At 37.6% G+C, this 24633-nt stretch overlaps 1 protein-coding gene across 5 annotated transcripts in view; it reads left to right on the forward strand.

Annotated features, from left to right (window-relative positions):
- The window catches only part of LOC108250481 (protein diaphanous homolog 3), a 171737-nt gene that overhangs the window by 103678 nt on the left and 43426 nt on the right, over window positions 1–24633 (forward strand). For 4 of the 5 annotated variants that reach the window (XM_017440386.3, XM_017440402.3, XM_017440420.3 and 1 more), the window contains 2 exons: window positions 9770–9865; window positions 10287–10349. In XM_017440386.3, the coding sequence (XP_017295875.1) occupies window positions 9770–9865; window positions 10287–10349 (159 nt within the window). The remainder of the gene's footprint in view (window positions 1–9769; window positions 9866–10286; window positions 10350–24633) is intronic. The other variant, XM_037980038.1, reaches the window with a different exon arrangement.

The raw sequence follows: 24633 nt of genomic DNA on the forward strand, positions 1-24633 counted from the left end.
ATAAATCCGGGAGAAATAAAAAGTGACTGGAACTCATATACATTTGCTTTTGATTTACAATATTTTTTTATTATTATTATTTTGAGTTCTGGATAGTTTAGGTTTAGTCTCCAAAAGCTTATGGTTATGCTCAGGAAAATATTACCTTTTTGGATAAAATGACCTTTGATAATAACAATTGGACTTGTTTCTCTACTTGTTCCATTTCCCACAGTAACCCATCTGACAGCAATAATGTCACCAAAAAATATTGTTTATGGTTTTATTATGTTCATTTCAGAAAGAAAATAGCAACACACACACTGGGGAAGTTAGTAATCATAGATCAGAAATATGCAGAACATGAAAAATGACCATAACATAGTGACATTTTGAGTGTGAAAGCTCCTTTTCAGATCAGGGAAATTATGTATTCCACACCAACAACAAAACCTTATCCCAGCTGTGAAGCTCAGTGCACAAGACTTTATGGGTTTAAGCTGTTTTCTGCTTTAAAACTTGGCTTCTTTGTGATCACTGAGGGTACGATCAAAAAATCAGGGACTTGACTGAGGTTTGGTGATGCAAAAAGGCTATAACACAAAAGACACAGTAACAAAACAGAATTAATCGAAAAGCGAAAGGTCTTTTTTTTTTTTGGAGTGCCCCAGCAGAGCCCCGACCTTAACCCAATTGAGCTGCGGTGGCATGACCTGCAGAGGGCTGTTTGACATTACCAAGACATCCCAGAAATGCAGCTGAACAGAAATAGCTTTTAGAGAGAAATTGCTTCAGAAGTCCTCCTCATTGTTGTGCAAATCTCAAAAGCAGCTACAGAAAAGGCTTGCTGAAGGTTGTTTCTGAAATGGCTGTCTCTATGAATTAATAAATGCAGGAGTTCAAACCCCCCCCCAGATGCCACAGTGAGTGATAACTTAGCTGCACACACACACACAAAAACCTGAAATATACATTTGTTTTTGTATTATTTGTTCAGTCTGAGTGTGTTTGTCAGAGCATGTGACTCAGGTCAGACAGTGCTGTGTGAATAATCGATTCAAAAGTCTTGGTAATTGCAAAGAGTTCACAAACTTTTTCCTGCTGCTGTAGGCCATCATTGAATGGGTTGTTTGTTTGCTAAACTTCATAAATAGTTTGAATTTATAAGCTTAAGGTTATGTTGTGTATTTATTATTAGACATCTTCTGCAGGCAGCTTCTACCTGCACCAATATGTGACAAACCACTTATAACCTGAATGAAGTGTTGGTGGTAAGATTATGCTGAGGTAGTGTTTTCCTGTAGGCTGTATAAATGTAGACGCTTGAATGGTTGCGTTTGAATCAAAACGTATCTAAGAAAATGATGTAGAAGAATAACCCAAATAGTAACACCACAATCGAGAAAGCAATCGAAAACAACAATTTATATTATGATTTCTGATCGTTGAAGGAAGCTGCCAAATTTAATCTGAGCCTGAACAGTTTTACTACAAAGATTAGTCCCACATATTCAGATTATAACCCTCTCACATAAACTACAGTAGATACATAAACTGCACTGAACAGGATGCATATTTGCATAAGATTTATTTTGGAGGTGACACTATTTTTACATTATTATTGTCAAAGACTAGAGGTGTCTCATGAGATCGGATCCTGGGTCCACAAGAATGAGACGAGATCCTAAAAACAAACTCAGCTGACTGGTAACTGTCCTGTCGGATTTCTTTTCAGACCTTAGAAAGGAGCTTCAACTCTACTTGGCTTTCTAACTTCTTATTAAAGTTGTGTGACCTTCAAAATCAGGATGGGGTGAAACCCGTTTTCACAAGGAGCCCAAATAAGAACCTGATCAACCTGGGCTTTTTAAAAAAAAACAAGTAAATATTCTTTTTTTTCCATAATAAAATTAATTTACCATGCTTTTCAGATTCCCTTTGTCATAAAATTTATACAGAAATATAAAATTAGCTTTTCTAAATATATCTTTTTTGTCAGTCAGAACAGAGTTGCCTGGATTTTTTTTAAAGATGTATTCAGATCTTGTGATTTTTTAAAAAAAAATTAAATCAGTTTTTTACTGTTTGTAAAAATATCATTTTACCAATGGTCATTAAGACAGTAAAAAGTCAAATAGCTACCAACATTTAGCCTTACCATTACAGGAAAAAATACAGTTTGAATTAGAACATTATACAAATTTTGGTTTACGTTGCCTCGATGTCTGATTGAGTTCTTTACTCTCGACTCGGACAGATTGACAGGTTCAAGCTGTATTTTCTCAAGTTCAAAGTTAGTAAAACCCCGTGTGAACTGGACATTAAGTCTGTTCTGTTTTAAATAAATGCAGAACAGACTCTTCCTCTCAGCACGTAGCTGCAGAGGCTGCAGGAGCTGCCTTCACAGCATACACTGCCCGATGTGCCCCATGGTCCTAGTGCCTGACAAGTTGCTTTCAAACAATTTAAAGTGGTGAAGACAATTTCAGTGATAATTTAACTAGACAAAATCACAAGGCGGGGTTTTTGATTGGGTTTGCAGGACAGTTTTCAGCTTGACGGGAAATCTGACTTACCAAGACGTGACAAACCCCTAAAAGTTTATTAAACCGTCTGAACAGACCTCAGTAGTTTGTAATATTCCTTTTTCAGTGTCACTGTTTTATTCCAAACTTTTCAATTTAAGAAAAGTTGTTAAGAAATTAAAAAAAAAAGAATCAGAATGCTAAACTTTAGCCATAGGTTGTCAAAAAGGCTTATAAAAGTATGCCTAAAAGCTTGAAATTTATTTAGATATGCTCAACTTAAGATACTGTTAAAGGCAAACTCGGAGATGAATTTAATAAGTTGTTTTTCTGCCAATATCCACACATGCACAAGCACACGTGTGCATACATCGGCAGATTGGATGAAATAAATATGTGATTGAGAGTTGGCATTGTGCTGTCAGCTCAGGACAGGATTTACTTAGTCGCGCTCACACACATGCTCTCACACACTCTCCCTCTGTCTGTCTCTCAGCCTATTTATTAACTAAAGAGCTTTCTCTTTGTTTGTCAGGGAGGATTGTCCTCAATGGAGATTTTCTATGTAATCATCTGATTATCCATCAATTCCCTAAAAAGCCTCAGAGAGGCTCTGTATCCACATTATGCTGAAGGGCACGGCAATGAGAGACGGGGAGGGAAGGGGGGAGGGATTTCTGGAGAAAATGATCAAAATGGATTTTAGCTTCCTTACCTGCGACAAGTATCTGCATTTATTTTGGTTTTAGTTTTGCCTACTTATGCATTCCTGAAATGTGAGGTTATACCTGCTTCATTCTCATTTTACCTGCCACAGACTGGGCTCCTGCGTACACTATAATATGCAGCCTGGATTTGCCATCAGTGTGTTCTGGCAGTTTGAGGGAGCGGGAGCGTCAGCTTGTGTGCATTTGCATAGAGCCCTATGGAGATTGAAATTCAGATTGAATAGGTGTTTTTTCCTCCTCCTCAAGCTGTGCCTGGCTTGTGTATGACAAATCTGTTGCATTAACTCCCAGGGTAGGCCCGGAGCAGGACTGTTTGTGAAGCGACAAATTACACATCAGAGCTTTATTTAACATTCTCTACATGGCTACAAGCGATAAACTATTAAGATGTCAAATAGAAGAACAGTGAGAAATGCAACACTGCATGCAAAAAATGCTAAAAGTGTAGGAAGAAAAAATGTTGGGAGAAAATCTTTGCTTAAGAAGCTCGTCGGCTGAGTAGAGCACTGTTTTCTGCACCGGCCATAAAGTGGTGCTCACATTCGTACCTCATTATTGTTTTCCACACATATCGAATCCACAGTGAGCTGGTTTGCATGTTAACAAGGCTTTAATGTCTGTGATGCTGTAAATTAATTGTTAATCCATGCAGTAGCTTATTAGGTTTTGGATAAAAAACGTAGCTGCCGTTGCCTTAGCCTTGTGTAAGAAAAAAACAAAAACACCCCCACTCATGTATTATTGTAATACACTGTAAATTAGCTTCTGATTGTAATTTCATGACCTTGTGAGTAGAAAAATTCCACAGTAGAGGAAGTAAATTATTAAAAAAAATTAGTTTTTTTTTTTTTTTTTGTCTTTAAATGCAGCTTTGGTACACAATTATTTTTAAAAGTTAAGCTTATTTAGTAAAGAGAATAAAGTCATTCCTTTACAATTTACACTTAAAAGTATTCTACTTGTACACATGAAACCTTTTTCTCTCAGGTTTTTAATAAGTTATACAATTTAAAAAAATATATAAGATTTTTTTTTTCTAAAAAAAAAAACAATCCAACTCTATTACTATAATACATAAATAAACTCGTAGAAGCTTCAAAACTAAATTATTACTAAATTATTTAAAATCCAAAATGGTTATCTTTAAATAGTCTAACTACTGTCATTTATTTATTTATTTGTTTCTTCAACGTTTGTGGCACAGCAGGGACTTTTAGGATTTCTGATCATTTTGACAGTTTTACAGATTTTTTACAAACCACATTTTTCTTTTTTTTCTTTTTTCCTCTTCATCTCCATTTGACTCATTTGGGTTCAACAGTTGCAACAGTTTTTTTTTGTTTTTTTTTGTAACTCATTGTTTTCAATTTGCAGTCCTTTTTGAGTCCTGCAACCGTACGTGGGGGACCTGGTAATGGGTTATTGATCATTCTGTGGGGTTTTCTCTGGATATATGGATCCATCAGTGACTTTTTAAAAATCATTTTACTTCATTGTGTATACTTTGGTTAGATTCCACCAATAATGCATACAATCTTTTTTCCTTATTAGCCTGGTGTCGAGTGGACGGTTGGCTGTGATCTATCAGGAAACACAGTTTCTGGTTGTGTAGCTCTCATTTGTCTGCCCTTATTCGTCATATAGAAATGGACCGGCTGTGTTACGTATCAGTAAAGTCCAACACAAGGTGTTTAGCAAAGAGAATTGGGGCTGGCTAGCCTTACTGCACCATTACTCTTCTAAGTGTCCAAGAGAGCACAGTGGTGGACCTGCATTCATCGTACTCAGGCATGTCACGCTCTTCAATTTGCTTTGCCATCCCAGACCAATCGACCCTCTTTCCTGCCTTGTCCGGCCCACCTCTGTTACACACAGCTACAACTCGGTCATTGTCCTGATGATAAGTGCCGCATCCTCTTGAGTGAAGTGGCCAGAGACATTAGTCCAGGACTGAATCGAGAGCAGATATCGACACATAGGCTCTTTGTCCAGACAATGAAAAATCCCGCTCTGAACAGGCCTTGATTAAATAGATGGTGATTGAAGTTTCACTTCAGACAGGAGGGTAGCTATAGAGTTGGAGGTCCTGCTTTATTTTGATTTTACTTCCAGAGTTTTTTGTAAATTAAACCACAGTTTACCATCGATCTGACCAGCTCACTTCCTCATTTAGCTCCGTGGGTTTTAGTTTCTTGTACATTAAACCATCAGTTTCTCAAACTTTTCTTTAAGTTTAAGTTTAACAAATCAACTGTTGAGACTTTGGGCCTGAAACTCACATTCAATCATAATAACAGCTGTGTGAAAATGTGGTAAACCCCATTAATATTGTTTTTAATTTACATCAATACATCCTTGATTGACCTTTAAGAGAGTTGTCTTTTTTTGTCAATTTTAATCAAATGTCTCTTTCCACATTGCAAACATGTAATGATGTCAGAAGGAGCAGAATAATAAAAAAAAGATGGGTGACTTAGGCACATCAAAGCACCAATCAGTAGCTCAGCTGCATCACTCTTTGTTGCACTGTCCTCCTCACCAGGCTTTGTTCTCTGTCATAAACGTCAGCATCACCTCCTTCCACGGGCTGAAGGACTCTTTCAAACCCATTTCACAGCTGCCGTATTTTCCTCCACCATCACTTCCCATGTGACATGTCTGTGATCTCTTAGTTTGTGAAAATGTAGATGTGACTATATAAATATGTTATGTTTTTTTTTAGTCTTCATATGTCTGTAGGCTCCTTTTGTCTTCATTCAGTTATAAATCCCGGCCTGTTTGAGTTGCTTCTGATAGAAGTGTAAAATTAGACTGTTTTTGCCACCATATAATCCTGAGGCGGGAAATCTGAGTGGGTTTCGTCTTCCCTCCCCTCCAGAGGCACCAAAATGTTTCATGTTCTTGCAGACTGGAGTCAAACGGAGTTCTACACATGAAGGCACTCACTGCAGGTTGCAATAGATTGATCTGCTCTTTTTTTGTTTTTGGTTTTTGCTCTAAGTGCATGCTATCTGTATTTTTGTGTGCCTGTGTGTCTGTGTGGCAGCAAGTGTTAAACTTACTGCCTGTGATGAATTGCAGCAGCACTGGAGACAAATTTGAACGTCGAGGAGTGTTTGGTTTGCTCGGGAATTGTAGCTGCCTCTCCACTCAGCGTAATGATGAAGAACTAGGCACAAATCAGCAAGAGGAGTGCAAGTGTTGCAAATGAAAAACACAACAAACGCACACAAAACAGGAGGCAGACAAGGAAGTGGGCTATTATATATACATATACAGGTGTGTAGTGCGGCACCAAGGGGACACATTGTCCTCAATACAGCTTCCAATATATGGAAGTGTTAAAGTGAAGAGACGATGTACTGCGGTGGTGATTGACAGCTTCTGTAGGTTTGCTTCATGGAGGACAAAAGATAAAATATAAGTTTGCAGATTACGCAGTCTGTGAAAGATTAAAGATATCTAAGGTAGGACACAGCTGAATTGTCAATAATTCCTTAAAATTCAGCTTCTCAACTTGTGAAGACCTGGTTTAGCCTGGACTGTTGGTTCACCTTGTTTCACATACAGTGAGTGCTCAATTTAAAGACGTCCACAACTCATTAACCTTTGGAGTTAAGACAATTAAAGATGGCCGACCACAGCCTTTTAACCATTGGGGATAAAGAAATGGCTATAACTTTACAGACATTGTGCTAAAATTTTGTCTGGTAGTAGCTGAGAATCCTCCACAACACATAATGTCTGTTTTGCTTAAACTATTTGTCAACACTGTCTGTCTGTTAGCAAAATATCTGTCATAAACGTCTCCTCATCATCTACAACTGATTATCTTTTGGAGTCAACCCAATGTAAGATGGCTGCCACATCTAACTGACCTTGAAAAACCCAATAATTGCTCTAACTCAGTGAGTTTCACATGTTTTAGGGTAAGATTTCGTGTGGTAGCAGCAGAGACTCATCCTCAACATATAACCATCAGAGCTGACACACGTTGTGTTTTCAATCATTTACAAGATTTGACCAAACCAGCTATAATTCTGTCCCGTCTCATAGATTTCCGATTGAAACTCAGAGATGAGAGGCAGTTTTAGGCCTCTCTGTAATAAACACATTGTTTAAACAGGAACCCTCGATCTGTTTGTGCTTCTTGAAAGCTGACTTAATAAATACTTTTCCCGCACAATTATCTTTTTTTCTTTAAAGATAAAGCATCTGTTTTTAAACATTTTTTTCTCAACATGTGAATCAGATTTGGTCCTCATTAAAATGATCTGACCCTAAAAACAGTAATATTAACTTTTTCTCTTTTTAATAAAAGAAAATTGTGTGTTATAAAATTGCAAATTATAGTTATAAGTCTTTACTTTTTTTTCTTCTTTCAAGTGGGATTTTCTTTTTTTTTTTTTTTTTTTTTTAAAGGGGGTTTTTTTTTTTTTTTTTTTTTTTTTTTTTTTTGCCACTGGGGAATTGTAAGTAAAAGCCAGGCAGTGAGTAAAAAAACAACCAACCTTAATCAGAGCCGAGTCCTCAAACCCTTCTCTAAATCAGTGGAGGGATTCAGAAAACCAGGGCTGATGGCGCCGCTTCGACAAACAATGAAGCCAATGTTGATCTATCAGTTTCTTGTTGTTCATCTACTGTTAATGCAAACACAAACAAGGAATATGGTACTTAAGTACATTTCAAGATTACATATATATACTGCATATGTGTTAATAAATAATACTTTATTTCCCTAAATGTAAGTTCTGGTTTCTGAATCTGTGGATTTTAATTGTTACAGTAAAATAAAACAAGGATAAATGAAGGTATTTTTTGTTTACTAGAAAATGATTTTAACTGAAAAGCCACATCACATTTAGCAGACCTATTGTGCTGCTCTGTTTGCTTACTGAAGTGTTGTTGGATGTGACAAATTAGGAGCTTTCAGTATGCAAACCTAAACCACGAAACAAGACTTAATAAAGGTCAACAATTAAACCAGGAGGAAAAGACAAAACGCTGTTGTGATTTCTTCTGGTTAAATCTTTGTCAACAAACGAAATGAAGCCGAGCAATCCGAGAGTTAACTGGCAAACAGCTTTTTATGGAGAACTTGACGAACATTTAACAAACGAATCAAACAAAGGGCACCGTAAAGAACCTGTGTTAGGGAGTGTTACATAATTTAATTTCACAATAAAAGTAACTGTAATCTGTTAGTTATTGAGGAAAATATGTTGTTACGTGTTTTGTTGTTATTTATTATGTTGCTTTTCATGGTTTTCTTGTTAAAAGTGCTGTTTTTTTTTAAATTTGTTAGTTTTTTGTTGTTTTTTTTTCCTCCTCCGGAGTTCCTGCTGTGGAATGTTAAAGTAGAAATTTTGATTTGAATCTGAACTCAGAATGATCTCACAATAAGACGGAGCTGAAGTCTGACCTTCAGTGGCTGATAATATTTTGTCATTATTAAATTGATAAATATTTTTGATGTCATATTTTTGAAGGATTTTAAAATCAGTTGGGAAGTTTTCACTGCCAGGTTTAAACATTTAAAAACGGTTTACGGCCACAATCCTAATGCTTAAGATTCAGTCAAAACATTTAAAATTGATAATAAAAATTAATGAAATGTAATTAGTGCCTTTACCTTTATAAAGTGATTAAAATAGTTACACTACTATTACAATTTAAATAGAGTTATTTGTACTTTTTTGTGACCTAAACACTAAAGAAATGACGAACACAGGAGGTTTTATGTTTGTAGACAGGAAATGTTTTTGTTTTTGTTCTTTGTTTTCTTTCCTGTTCGATGGAGGCCATCTTTGTTGAATCATTGGCCAGGACACTAATGTTTTCAAGTGCTTCATGCAGGTTTTTATTTGTTCTAACATAAAACAAAATTTAAGTGTCATGTCTGCAAAGTCCTCTACATGTTTTTCTCCATTTTCACTAAACAGATCACAACTAGAATTAGGGATTATCCTACTTTGAAAGTTTGATTTCAGCTTGTGGCTGCAATGCTGTCCTACTAGTGTTTAATCTTCCTTATTTTGTTAGCTGCAAACATATTGCACGGGTTTTGATTAAATCATGCATTATTACAGATGTTGCAAGTTTGTGTGGTACATTCTGTACAACGACAGGAAAACAACACTGGATTTGCTTTAAACCACATATAAACATTCAGCTGTTAATTATAGTGACAACACAGAAACACAGTTAGGTTTCCAGTACAGAAGAAATGATAATTTTTTTACACAAAACATGAGGATTAACATACACACCAGCATCATCAAACTGACTTCAGTAGGAGGAAGATCACTTGAAGGTTTGCTGTGTTTTGCATTCACAGACACTGAGGCATGTTGCAGCAGGTTGTGACTGACACATTTTTAGGTTTTATTTGCTACCTGTTCATAATATGGACCCAAGATTGTTGCTAGCATGTCAGAAGTCAGTACTAAACAAAATTATATTTAACAGGAGATGATTTTGAATCTCATTTTGCCATTTTTTTTTTAAATCTTTTTTTATTCATATTGTTTCTGCCAGAGAATGACGAGACGGGTGTAATGGATAGTTTGCTGGAAGCCTTGCAGTCCGGAGCTGCGTTCAGAGACCGCAGGAAGAGAGCACCAAGATCCAAAGGTAAGCCTCATATCTCAAGTTTATACACAAAAACACACTTAAACATTTGAATTTAGGTCAAATGATTACAAATCTGTAAGATTATTCTGGTTCTAATTTACCTTTTTCTTTCTGTTTGGATTGAAAGCTAGTTTTAAAGTAAATTGAAGCATCCTCATGTTCTGTAATGTCAGAGAATCCTCTGGCGTTAATGTTTGAAAATCAGCTTTTTTCTGGAGTTTCTAACAATAAATACAGAAGTCAAAGGTTTTATGAACAAACCCATGTTGTGATTCCAACATTTATACATTTTGATTGGGTCTAAATCTTGTTAACAAAGTAATTAAAGTTATTCTCAAGGTGGTAAATATCTTCTCATCGCTTTTTGAGAGCTTTCAGTAATTTATGTGTTAGCATTATTTGTTCGGTGCACTCCCTGCAGATAACCACCAGCAGACGATCAGCCCCGGCTCCTTCCGTCAGGTTCTCAGGCCTGTTAGCCATGGTAAAACTATCTGTTAATCTGTTAACTACCCACTCAGCTAAAGCCTCGAGCATGCTCAGCTCTGTCTGCTATCTACCGTCTATAATCAGCAATGATGCAGTCTGACATGTGTCACAATGTCCTGCTTTTTATCTGCTTTGTTACATTTGCAGTTTTCTCTTTTCTCCTCTTTTTTTTTTTACCTTGTGTGCATTTTCTGAACAGAAACAAATTTTCCATTAAGACAGGTGTTGCAGGCATCTCAAACCTGTCTGAAGTTAGAGCCCAGAAGCTCTGTGGCCAGGTCTGAAAAACTAAACAGATGAGAAATAATTATTATTAAAATACTAGTTCAAACCTGCCTGTCTTATTTTAAGTCCATCTGGTAGATTAAATCATAAACTTATGGCTGCCTAGGTGGGTACACAATGGGCTGAGGCAGGAACAATGTGGCCAAGGAAATAATGTGCACTGTTTTGCAAGCTATTCACGCCATATAGGTCATAATTTTCAAAAATGTACGGCTCGTGGTTGCTTGGATCCAAAGCCACAGAATTCAGGGAGACTGCATCTGAAAATATGTGTATTTTATTATAATTTTGAGTCGCAAAGTAGTCTCCAACAGTCACAGCCAAGGAGATGCTACCTTGAGAGAGGCTCAGAACTGTTTGGAAAACACATTTTTTTGTGTTTTAGCTTCTTTTACTTAAGGTTTTACTATAACTAAATGTACCGAGATGCTGGGGGTAAAAAAAACGGATTCTGTTACTCTATTACCTCTTATTGTAATTGGAATCTCAGTGGGCTGGGTGCAAGAACACATGAATAAAATTATTCATGCTCAATCCACCCACATCGTTGATGGCGATGATAAAGGGCCTTGCTCTGTTGTTCTTCAGCAGCATATCTGGAATTAAATTGGAAGGGGACATGAGGGAAGGATATATATATGGGGTGGGAGGAAAGAGACAGATAGATGTGACGGTAACAGAAGAAATGGAGAGAAATGGTGTGAGGAAGAAGGAGAGAGCCACTTGTTAAGGGTGAGATCATGCAATAATGTGGGAGAAAAAGGCTGGACTCAGTTGCCCCTTGTTTTTTGTGTGAAAATGTGTGTGTGTTTTTAAGAGAGAGGGGGAATATAAGACAGAACAAGCCAGAAATGTGTTTTTATTAAGAGCGGATTAAAGTAAAAAATTCAGTGCACACCAAAAAGGGGCTTCTGCTTAGTGTTCACGCTGTGATAAGACCCCCGTGGTGTGTTGAGCAGGTAAGAAGGTACTGAAAGGTTGCTGACCTAGCTGCCCCCTGCTGGCAGCTTCAGACATGGCCTTGTTGTCTAATAAAGCTCAAGGCTTTTGCTTGTCACTGCAGGCATCATGCTCACTGCCAGCCTCCCAGAGCAACCACAGCTAATTACTTTTCTCTGCCCAGCCCCAGCACCAGCTCAGCCCTCTCAGTGCCCATTCATCTTAATTTCCCCCCTCTCTGCCATCTGCCTCCTAAATAACACTCCTCCTCATTTCCCTACCATCCCATATCCCCGCTGTCTTCTTCTATACTCTCATGGCCAAGCAATGGCCCTCCCTGTACATAATTGCCTGTTATTGGTATGGAGTCTCTCCTCTGCTCCTGCCTCACCACTTCTCCCCCATTTCCTTTCTCTCCTTAACTCCTACAGAGATTTAGGCCTTAATTGCCCTGGGTTTAGTCGCTGAAGTGAGTGAAAGCCACACGATTCTCTTTGTTTAGTTGGGAGGTGATGAAGTTTAGTCTGCGGCACAAGCAGCTCTTTTCTTTCCACTCCTACCACCCCACTACTATGCTGTAAATACCCTTTAATAATAGATCTCAGGGGTTTTGCTGCACTCCAATGGAGCAGGGAAGAGAATTAAAACAGAAACATCTGTGTCAGAAGATGCTGTAATTAGTGATGAAAGGAAGAGATTTGAATGGTCAGTTTGAACATCATTAGTCACAATAGGTGTGACTGCCATGCAATAGAAAAAAAAAAAGAAACTTATGGTATACTCCAGTGTTTGTTACACCTAAATTGATTTTTTTTCCACTGCTTGGTCTGAGTTAAGACTTGTGCCTCAGTGGCTAACACTTTCTCAGCTTCTTCTGACTCTTGTCTCCTCTCCAGGCCTTCCCTTAAAGCATCTAAGCGCACTTTAACATGAGCCAGCAGCAAAGGTGTTTGGCTTGGTTTGCAGTCTCTGTAAACACACATACACATACCCATAAAAGCACACAGACACACCCGCTGACTTTAGGAGATGAAGGTAAGCAGGCTTTGCGGTGGCTGTGGCCTGGGTTAGGATAAGGCTGTGGGGCTCTGCAGCTCCTCAACTCTCTAAATTGGATCGGGCTCCACAGAATGATGGATCGATGGTGGTTAGCCACACAGGTGTAAGATCCTTATTGAATCTATACAGAAGCCATAGCTTTTTAACTGTCTCCCTCTGAAAATATCTCTTCAGGCACTGTCTGAAACGTCCTATCACAACCTTACTGTTTCCCAAGCTGGTATATGCCTGTAATGTTGAAGGAAGTCAAACAACTGCACTTTTCCCCCATTCTCTTTGACAGAGAGGAAGAGCCTTCACATCTGTTTATACAGCATAAGCCAGGGGGCAGAGCATGTCTTGGCTGTAATGCCTTTGTCCCAGACTGATCTGTAAAAGTGAGTGAGGTGAGGGAGACTTCTGTTTAGATGCAATTACTTCCAATGTTTTTAGTGACGCTTAATCTAACAATTATCATCTGCAGTATAACTCTGAGCTGTAGTTTTAAACTCACAAAAAGTCAGATAATCCTTCACCAAATAAAGACAGGATATTTTTCCATATTTTCTGATGGTATTTTACTTTAAATGTCATTCTCAGTTATTGGAGAGCTTTATGCATTTGTCAAGTCAGGTTTATGACCCGTTTTACTGGATTTACGTTTCTTTATATAATGGCGAATCCTCGGCCCGTGCAGGCTGGTATTCCATGGAGGCTTTAAGTCACTTGGGTGTAGGTGCGAATAGTCTTAAAAGATGACTAATAGGCTTAGTTTTAGGCTCAACTCGCAGTATCTTTCAGGGGTTGTGCTGCAGAGCATCGGCAGGATGAAACTAGAAAAAAAATGTGAAGTTGAAATGAAAGTCAAAAAAGTAGAATTAAGAAAGGGAAGTTTGTTTCATTCCAAGTCTGTGTGTTCTGTCTGCTCACTTGAGAGACATTTATGAAATACTAGTACTGATTCAGCCACTGAAGTTTCCTGAGGCAGGGATACTCCTGTGGAATCTGATGTTAGATTCTTTCCTCTTTGATTTGGCCTCATATAGACTTTGATACGTTCCGCTGTGGGTTAACTGTATCCTGAAGATTGTGTTTGTGCTTTTTGTTCTTCTTTCACATCTCTATCATTGTCAATTACATAAGATGGCTTCCCATGCCTCCAAAGTTCTTCAGTCTACTTTTTGACTTTGCTCTGTCTTCACTTCACCGGCTGCCTTTCCCTGCTACTTTCCCGCAAACATGACATAAGCAAGAAGAAAAAAAAAAAAGAAAGAAGAAAGGATTATAAAATCATTTCAGTGAACTCAAGACAAAGGAGGAGCACAGACTCTTTCCTCCATTGATCTATTTCAATTGAGGCAAGGCATCATGGTTTCAAAAGTGTAACTGTAGAAGGTGCTGATTTATCCACATTTGGTCATAATACATCATCCACACATCACATGCAGCCAGTGCGCTTTTCATTAAAGTGACAGATTATCGCCAAGCAGCTTCTCTTCCTGGGCACTGTTCGCTTTCACACATACCTGTACAAACTCATGAATAAATGCATAGAAATTAGCAGTTTAGGCTCTGTGTTTTAACCGTCAGCATACAGGAGCTCAGAGGCCATTCATGGGTCAGGGCATTAGCTGTTTCTTTGGCTCGGACTTGTGTCCAGCTCTTTGTATTCATGTCCACAGTCATCTGGCCACTTTGAGTCCCAGTATCTGTCCTTTCAGCACTCTTGAATGCTGTTTCAGATGTTTAACTCTTCTTGTAGACGTAGGTATACCCAGATGGGAAAATGTACCTTGACCTACCTTTGTCTGTCTGTCTGTCCGTCTGTTTGAAAGGCTGCCATAGTTGTGTGTGCATCTTTGAGCCTAAGCACCCATACAAGGAACAGATGGAGCAGAAGGGCACCTTAACAAAATGGCTGGTGTAAGTAGGTCTACTTTGTGCTGTGAGACTCATGGAATAATAATTGAGGGTTGTTGGGAGCAGTGATAGAAGGTTCCTTTATTCTGGTTTCGATGTGAACTTTTTTCTGGAACGACCTGCCAAACAAGTCCATTAAAGTAAAGTTTGATGTTAGTTAAGGTAGTTTCTCATTGGGCTGCGACTAATGGCAACTAGTTGACAAAAAGCATTCACAAAGGAGTCTCCAAAAGGCCTCAACGTTTGTTGAGTTGTTAGTTTCTTTGTTGCTTCAAGTTTGAACATGTTCAAATACTTTTTGGGACAAATTTTCTGTCAAAATAGTGACAGAGTTGTTTCTGAAGGCTGAAACCTTTCTCAACCTTTCCGTAAATTCTAGACCTGTTTTATAAGGAGCTCTCCTGATGACAGAAAACATCCAACACTACAGTCCTGAATGTCCACATTCAAAAACTGCACAAATGATACATAATAATTATTAAAATAAAATAAAAAAACATCTGGTCCCAGTAGATGAAATAATAAATCTAGGGTCAGCTGTTAAGGAGGCTGCAAAACAGGCTGAAATAATGTGCACGGCCTTGAATGCAGTTTTGCAAGTCCTGCACATAAAAAAGTTCTGTGACTTTCAAAAACTGTGTGCTCAAAACCAGCCAGCTGGTTGCTTCAAACACTCTGAATTCAGTGAAACCGGAATGAATAATTAGCCTTTTTTTTCCTCCCAACTTTTAGTCGCCAACTAGTCTTCGGTCTCACAGCGAGATGCTACCTTCAGTGTGTTTTCTTGTGCTGCTAGTTAACTGTCTGCTATTTATTCTGGTGATTAAGCCAGTAGCTTCTGCACACAAACCCTCCTTTCCTAACTTTTAGACTATTTATTTATCTTAAGTAAACTAACTAGATGCCAACCATATTTGCAAAGACACCGTGTACCTCATGTGTAATAAACTCACATCATACTCAGTGTGATCAGAATGTTGTTTGCCTCCTGTGCTGCTTTCAAGCCAAGGACATAGATGATAAAAATGGCTTTTTATGGCTCCCACTTGTTTTACTGTTATAGAATCTGTCTTTGTACTTTCAGAAGTGTTTTAAAATGGAATGCAGAGTTTTGATGTGGACATACATGCATTAAGTTGTGTGATAGCGGTATGATAGCGTCAGTGTAAGCCTCTGTGTTCTGTAATCTTGGTTATTTGTGAGCTGTCCAGAATGAAAGAGAATGAGAAAGTGAATTAGTGTGCCATATTTTCTGTTGACTGGTTGAAGAGGTCACTGTAAGGATGAAAGCAGAGCTGATGCACATGCATGCACACGTACACACCGAGCTCTGCTGTACCCACTCAGTTACAAAAAAAAACCAACCCAGATGATAACCAACACCTCAGTACTCTGCTTCACGTCTCTCCTCTGTACATCCCATGTTTTTAGCCAAGTCCTAAGCCGATCAGGCCCCTCAGATATCCACTTTTAGCTGGATTATGAGAAAGCTCGGCTGTAATAAGAGCCGTGAGTCGTGAAATAGAAAGTGGTTCAGCATGTTGAGCCAAGGACCCTAATCAGTCCATTCACACCAGCTCAAGCCCCAAGTAGCAGGTGAAGCTGCTAATGTGGGATTGCTATTCAGTAGACTTCTGATATCCTCTTTTTTTCTCACATTTATGCTCATTTTCTGACTGCTTGGATAAACAGCATATTGTACACATGCAGATAAACAAACACAATAGACTGAAGATCTATTTTATCAGGATTTTTGTCAATATACATTCCATGTCAGATTTTTTCACAACTTTTTACTTCCTAATGTTTTTAATTTCTTTAGGATTCAGCTTTTATTTATTTTTTCCCCTCCTTTCATATGAACCTGTTGTTTACATTGATTGAAACTAGGCACTTACATAGCGCTCTAGTTAATAATGCAGTGAGAAATGAAGTCATTTTCACCATGGCTTTGTGCTAATTAAATTTTACAGCAGTCTTATCGCGCCAGCCACACACATTTCTGGTCCTCCCACATTTACCAATGCCAGCAGCTATATCACATAGCCGTCAGGGAGAAAAATAACTGGAGCGATGAACTTATGTTGTTTTGGAAAGAAAATGGGCGTCATCATACCTTTATATTTGTGCCCTCCACAAACCGAGGTGCTAAAGCTTTCTTTATGTGGTGAAAACCTCTGGTGAAGAAGTACCATGTAATCATTTTTCTCTCTATTCTACCTTTATTGTGTCAAACTTTTATCTTTTTTCTTTATATTTTGTCCTCTGAGCAGTCTGGTTTTCTGTTTTAGTTCAAGCTACAGTTGTAACTGGGTAAGTGGCGAATGTTGGCAGAAAGAGACCTTTCTGTTTACTTGTGATACGATTGTTACTTCTAAGCAGTGCTGAAAGTACACACTTCTAAATTTTTGTCCTTAGCATACTGTCACCTTTTATAATGTGCCACCACTTGTCAAAAAGCTGCTGGTACTCAGTTTTCAGCGGCAGCACCTATAAGCTACATTACCCACAGGACATCGGTTGAAAACAGGAAGTCGTGATTTGCTCTACACTGCCTTTGATTGGGTCAAATATAGGAAATTAGGTGAGACGTGACTCACGAGGAATGATGATTAGTTAAAATTTAATCACAAGGAGCCAATCAGAGATGCAGCTGTGCGTGTGGACCGTAGTATATACAGTCTTTGGAGGGAGAGGAATATTGTTACTGTGAGTTACCAGTAAATCTGTTGATATCTGCTGGTAAATTAAGTCTTGGCCAAACAAGATGTGGATGTTTATCCTCTTTGCAGTCCTCCTATCTCCTTTTGGGGAAACAACCCATCCACTTTGACGGGCAGGGAATGAAGTGTGAAGTGTTTACTAAGAAAACCACTTGAAATAAGACTACAGCATTCTTTTAAAGGTTTAACATGCTCAAATATTAGGGCCTGTTAGGTATTTTTATAAATATGGATTAAAGTTGTTCAGACAGGACAAAGTTTCATTAAGCTGCTTTATGTTGTTGGGTTGGTTGTTGGTTGTGAGCGATAGAAACAGTAAACTGATTAAATCAGTATTATACAGCATGAAGTTCTTCAAGGTGTGTTAATCACCATCAAAACATAGTAGCATTGCTTAAAAAGGATCAAGCATCTAAGGCTTTATGACTAAAAAAAAGCAATGGTCGTGAAAGGGGATCTTAAAATTTGACTCAACTTCTTGCAGTATTTCATCGGTGTTTAGGCATCACTTTCTGATGCACCACCTTCACACAGGAGGACATACCCAGGCTCCTGTTGCAGTTGATTCCTGGGACCACTTCAGAGTATGGCAATGATCACATTCATCCAAACTGCCTCATTCCCCGTCACTCTCCCTGGCAGTCATTTCTGCTGCCACTCCAACCGCCAAGTGTCTCTTCACTGATGCAGAAGCTCTTAGTGAAGCAACAGGAAATTCCATGCCGGCAGAACGAGAAGGCCAGGCCCTAGGCAGTGAGATCTGTTTGATGCTGGATTCCCCTTAGAGATGGAGAGTTTGGCTTTGCTGATCTGCTGTCATGCCACCCTTTTACGTTCATACACTCACTAATTCACATATATTACCGTGTACAGTCACATGCATGAACACACGAACACACTGAGCCTTGAGGCAGAGGGCCATGCATGTGTCTCTGGCCTCTGAGCTAAAGAGCTTCATTAGTCTGGCAGTAACTTTGATTGGAACCCTCAGGGGGGCAAATTAACAAACAAGCTGAAGTGATCCTATGAAGTAATATTCTCTGGGATTTCTGTTGATATGTGAACACTTTAGAAGCATTAAATTTTTATCGGTTTTACCTTAAAGTCAAAGTAAAGCAGAAACGAATGTGTCAGAACAATTGCCAAATACTTATCTCCCGCTTTAATGAAAGGTGGTGGATCATGTAATTTTCTGCCTGTGTGCGTGTTTATTATTAGATGCACAACTGATTAGCTTTTAGAGTCAACCTAATGCAAGATGGCCATCACAGCTATTTAGCAAGCACAAAAATTGCTCTAACTCTGACAATTTTACAAGTTTTAAGCTAGAATTTGGTGTGGTAGTAGCTGAGACACATCTCCAACACATACTGTGAGCACTAACAGACTTTTCTTTTTTTTTAAACTTTAGCACACAAGGCAACAGATACGTATTTATTCTATGAATGTTCCTTTCAATACGATTAGACTTACAGCAAAAATTGAGCAATATGTTCTTCTCAATGATACTGGTTGCCTGTTTCCTGAGAATGATAATCAACAGATCCCAGACCAGCCTCAACGAACAGCACAAACAGCTCAAAGAGTTGTATTTGTTTAAACTAAACAGTTTAGATGTGAAATCACAAATGCGACCTGCAGTTATTCTTTATTTAAAGGTACTCATTGCCAAGTATGAAATCAAACACAGAAAAAGGTTCTCCTGAGCTATAAACGATGCAATTTGAAAGAAAAATAGTCCTAAAGTAGTTTAGATACATTGAATGCAATTCTGAACTACGGGTCTGCAGTTAATGTAAACAACGCTCTCAGTTGAGTCTGCCAAGAACCACGTGGAAGTTTGAGTCACGTGATTGGCTTACATTAGGCTGCCCATAGTCTGAGTTGGTACATAAATATCGGTTTCTGTAATTAAAAACCGTGGTAGTTGGTGTCCAGTCACCAATTTTTAATTTAGGAACACATTATTTTTTTGTTCAGTCTTCATGACTGAACGAGTACCTTTACATCACTTTTCAGCTGTGGAATAAGCTACCAACATTGTTAAACTAGTATCTATGTTCTGTCGATAACTGAAGTTGATATGATATGATTTTGCTGGCAGGGGATAATGAGTCAGTCTATTTATATGCAGTTGTTAATCCCAGCTGTCTGCTGTAAAAGTTTATTAAAAGTACCTGGGAAAAATTAGGCAGGTGTCTGCAGTGATTCTCATATCAATGGTGATGACTCTGCACAAAATAAAACCACTAATGGTATTTTTATTTTTTTTAACCTGCAGAGCTTTGAGTAGGTGCACAGCTCTTTCACCAACAGTTGAAATCAGTACAAAACATCAAATAAACAGTTGTTAGTTAGATGTTTTACAACCTACAAAGTTATTTTTCTCCAAAAAGCAAGTTCATTGTGACAAAAACTGGAATCTTTGTGCAATGACAAGAAAACACACACACACAGATACACACACACAGATATCTTGCAACTTATTAGGCTAATTTTCAGCAGCTGCATAAAAGCAAATCAAAGAGCAGAGCTGTCTCAGCTTTAGAAAGAAAAATGCAAAAAGCAGTACAAGTTCACAGCTGATTCAATGCATTTTTCCTTTCTTTTCATTTACAGAGTAAAACTTTGCATACAGATAACAGATTTTCTTTCTTTCCTCATACTCTTGTTCTGTCTTCTCTGACAAAGTTCTAACCACATAAATAAACAACAGCTTTGTGACATCTCATCTTCCTGCCACACACAAACATCCTCTCTGAGATTTCATATTACACTTTCAGTTCCCTACCTATGCTCGAGGCGAAACATGCCCGTTTCATCTTTTTTTTAAAACACGTTGATGTCATCGGCTTAAAAATGTGCAGATTCTTTTTTTTAAGATGTTACTTTAGTGTTGCTACTGTCCATGAAGTTCAATTTATTTTTTAAAAAGAGGGGTTTTTTTTGTGTTAAGATTTTACACCATGTTCCAACTTTTTTTTTTTAAAAACTGTTTGTTTTTATGCATTGTGTTACTCAGTCACGAGTGTCCGGGTGTGAAGGGGTTAACTCATTTCGTCTGTCAAGGCTTTAATGCGTGAAGTTGTTGCTTGTGGATGTGCATGGTCTGAGACTGTTTTTCATTCAGGTGAGCTGCCGCCTGCTCTGTAATAACCATACTTGACATTTCTCTCTCCTGCAGCCTGTGGAGACTAGCACATGCTTTCCATTCCAGTTGAACCCATTAAGGCTTTCTCTTCTCTACTGCATCCACTGGTCTGTCCTTTGGCAGGGCTCTTCTGAATGTCAAAACTCACTGTTTAGCATCACAATAAAGCAGAAACTGGACAGAGAAGTAAAAAGGAAAGAAACTGTCTGCTGGCTGGTAAAGGGCATGGGCAAAAAGATTATTTTAGAAAGTCTGCCGTGGCTCCTTCAGTCCTTTTCTTCTTCCCTCTCCTTTTATGCGTTCTGTTTTTGAGATGTGACTGCTGTAAAATGGCCAGTTTTCACCTCGTTTCAACCAACAATAAAAGTTATTAGAAATAGTTTGCATTTATATTGTATAGCAGTTCTGACATTGTTTGTAATGCTTGCTGTTAGGAATAATTTAGCAATATTTGTTAGATTTAGGAATATGTGAAATGATTTAGCATGCTCATGGGAAAATAACAGGTAGATCATACATTTGTATTTAATTAATTTAATTTTTTTGCATTTTATCATTTCTATCATTTATAACTGTACTGTTTTTTAATTTTTTTACTTTGTGTCACTGATGAAGTAAGCTACAGTAATATTCTTAAATGATGGCACACAAACCTATGTGAATAAATCAAAATTTGACTATTTCAAAAGTTTGATTGGCAGAATATAATTAATAATTCTAATCTTTGAATAATTTAATAGAACAATGCTCAAATTAAAGCTCAATGCATGTTTTGATAAAGCAGAAAATGTAAGAATTGTGTCCAGTAGACTTGATGATTGTTTTGGATTTCAGGCTGAGGCGTCTGTGGCTAGCCTTGATTTGTGTACAAACTTGATTATTTTTTCTAAATGGGGAGTTAATTAGCGTGGCTAGTTTTAATGGTAATTAGAGTGTCAACCAAAAAGGGAAGAGACTGTATAAATGTACTTCACAGTTAGTTTCGTATTTATCCACAAAGCCTGGCACACATACTTAGCACATTCAAATTCTGTTCAGCAAGCAGGAACATCTTCAGCAAGAAGAAATTAGTTTTTTTTAACATTTGCTTTGATATAACTCCACACTTGAACACTAAGATAACAACATAATGCTTATTTGCCTTAATTTTCTGGTAATGGCAGAAATGTAAAGCAGAGGCGTTTTGATGTATTTGACTGCATTAGCTTTACTCTTTTGTGTGTCTCATTATTTTCACTTTTTGTTTTCTTCTGTTTCTGTGTCTACCACCATTACATACACACGAAGAACCTCCAAAAGCTGCCGCACTGAAATCATTTAATTTTCTACAATAGCACAGATGAAAACAACATGTAGCTCATTTTCCACATCTTGTAGCCATTACTATATTTTCAGCAGCATTCTTTAACTTTGAATGCGACCATTTAACATTATAATACCTGTGTAAATGCATGATTTTTAACCAGGTATAGCCTAATTGTTGGCAGATGTGCTCATTCATGTTTTAACAATAAGTACTCAATAATAATTCATGAGTCGAGGCTTCTTTGTCGTCCTAATAAATGGCATCATGGTAAAATGCAGTAATAATGTAGAACGTGATCGTGTTGCAGATTGTAGGGATTATCTAAATATTCTGTTCATTATAATTAACCATGTTTCAGAAAATTTAGTCAATTAACAAACTTTCAAAATAAATTGCAAATCTGGATCATAGTACCAAGCTTCTATTGAAGGAAAGGAAAACTTTGCAAAGAACATGCAAGAACAAAAAATTTAAAATTCTTACTAGTTAAAGTAGAATTTATATATATATATATATATATATATATATATATATATATATATATATATATATATATATATATATATATATCAATCTATAATGCACACAATTTTCACACAATTTTCTATAACTATGGTGCTTTCTTTTTGTCAGCACAGCTTTTCCTACATTTATGGCAATTCATTTTAAATTCTCTTTTCTACAATTTTTGGTAATTTATTTTCTAATATTTGCATTATCTTATTTTTTGCTGCACATCTTTTCCCACAGTTATGATAATTCATTTAGGCCAGCTCAGCTATGTTAGCATATACGTACATCTAGCCCACAGTTTCTTTCTGCAGAGAAGAAGTACGGGCCTGAAAAGACAATATGGTGAGTAAAGAAAACTAGAATGCCTGTCACAAAAAATTATATTTAAATATGTATATGCTGGACTTTTGTTAGAAAACAATTCTTTAGGTAGACCTCACTGTATTTGAATTGAAAACCACTGGTGTAGTATTTTCTGAAATATTTTCTCAAGAGCGAGACAAACAAACACATTCACACACAGACACAGGCAACTACATGATTGCCTGCCCTTCATGGTGGTGGGAAATAATAAGAAAATCACTACATGTTCTCAGAATAACCCTGTTAATAACTGATAAAGGTGTCGGAGTTACGTATTACATTGGTTAGCACTATTCAGATTTGTGCAATCTTTTAACAGCTACAGTCGTATGTGACATTTGTGAAAACATTATTAATAACTGAGCCACAGTACATACAGTATATTAATTATACACAAGCTTAAGCTCCTGCATGTATATGTGAGATAGCGAGGGGACGTCTGTGGAACAGTGCTTGTGTCAACTCCATGCATGGAAGGAGTGTGTGCGGATCTTTGTTTGAGTTCCACGTGTTTTGCACGCTCAGTCATGAACACATGAGCTTGGTTGTCAGAAGAAAAGTGGCTGCTAGGTGGGAGGTTTAAATTTCCTCTGTGTATAATTTTATTTAACACTAGTTCAAAGCATGACTCCTAGATCAGTGTTCTTTTTTGGTTCTAGGTTAGAATAAAGAATAATTTGTTCTCATGCAAATCTGGGTAAAGCGAATCTAACATCAGCCCAACTGCCTGACGAAGGCTGAACACAAGAAGCTCGACAGGAAATGTAATTTGCAGTTCCATACCTTGTTGCAAGTGAGAGTTTTACCGGAAGCCTTCATAGCGTTCTGTCCCATTAGCTTACCAGTCTGTTGTTTGTTTGGTAACTGATGGAGCCACTCTGGGATGTGAGATGCCGTCTCTGCTGTCGGGAATTCAGAGCAGATTTTTGTGTCCTTGCTGTTTGAGGAAGGTCTGCGTGACTGCCCTCTGCAGACTACATGGTGGTGGAGAAAGAGCAAAGGGCCTCTCTGAAGGCTCCGGGTTGACCTCTACTCTTTGAAGTCCTGGAGGATAGAGAGAGCACAAGTTGAACACATGGGGTTTTTCATTTACTCTACCACGGGTGTAACCTTAAAGCCGTTTAAACTTGTAAACTCTTTTAAGAATTTATTGGCTTTGTGTGGAAATAGTCTTAAGCTCAAGTGTGTCAGAGTTCTACTGACAACTGCTGAATATGTAACATTTAGGTTAAATGTTTTTTTTGCCTGGTATGTGTGTGTCTGTTACCAAAATATCTCATGAACTACTGGACATATTTTATATAAACTTTCAGGAAGTAATCATTGGCTGTGCCTCTAAAAGTAATTAACTTTCAGAGCCAATCCAATGCAAGATGACCACCACAGTCAGCTAACCTTAAAAAAAAAACTGCTGTAATTCATTTAATGTTATATACATTGTGCTAAAATGTGGTGTGGTTGTAGCTGAGAGTCATTTACAACACATACTCCAAGGGTTGCTTGTTACGCTTAAAACTGTAGCCTCATTTGTTGTAGTCAACCATGTTTATCTGTTAGCAAAATATTTCTTGAGAATAAAATCATGATATTAATGAGGGCAAAACTAAAAGATGATCCCATACATTCCATTAAAGAAATTTAATGAACCTTTCAGAAAGTAATGATTGGATGTAAATCTACAACTGACTCCTTTTTGGAGTCAATCTAATTCAAGATGGCCACCAAAAGTAATCAACATTATGGCTCTTACTCTGTCAATTTTACAAATATTGAGCCACAGTTTGTTGTAGTAGTAGCTGAGAGTCATCTGGAATACTTACTCTGAGCATCACATCTTGCACTATTGCAATAGATTGTGCACAATGTTATTTTCAAGGTTTGACCAAAAAGCTACAACTCTGTCATTTCTCACCACAAGATGGTGAGTCAGAGTCTGGCATGAAGAGGAGAAAGATGATATACATTTCCTCAAGGATAAGTTTAATTGAAAATGTTTCTGACAATAAAATAAAATTGTACACATTTTGATAGTCATTTTGTT

Source organism: Kryptolebias marmoratus, linkage group LG15 (genome assembly GCF_001649575.2).
Source record: "Kryptolebias marmoratus isolate JLee-2015 linkage group LG15, ASM164957v2, whole genome shotgun sequence".
Lineage (NCBI taxonomy): Eukaryota > Metazoa > Chordata > Actinopteri > Cyprinodontiformes > Rivulidae > Kryptolebias > Kryptolebias marmoratus.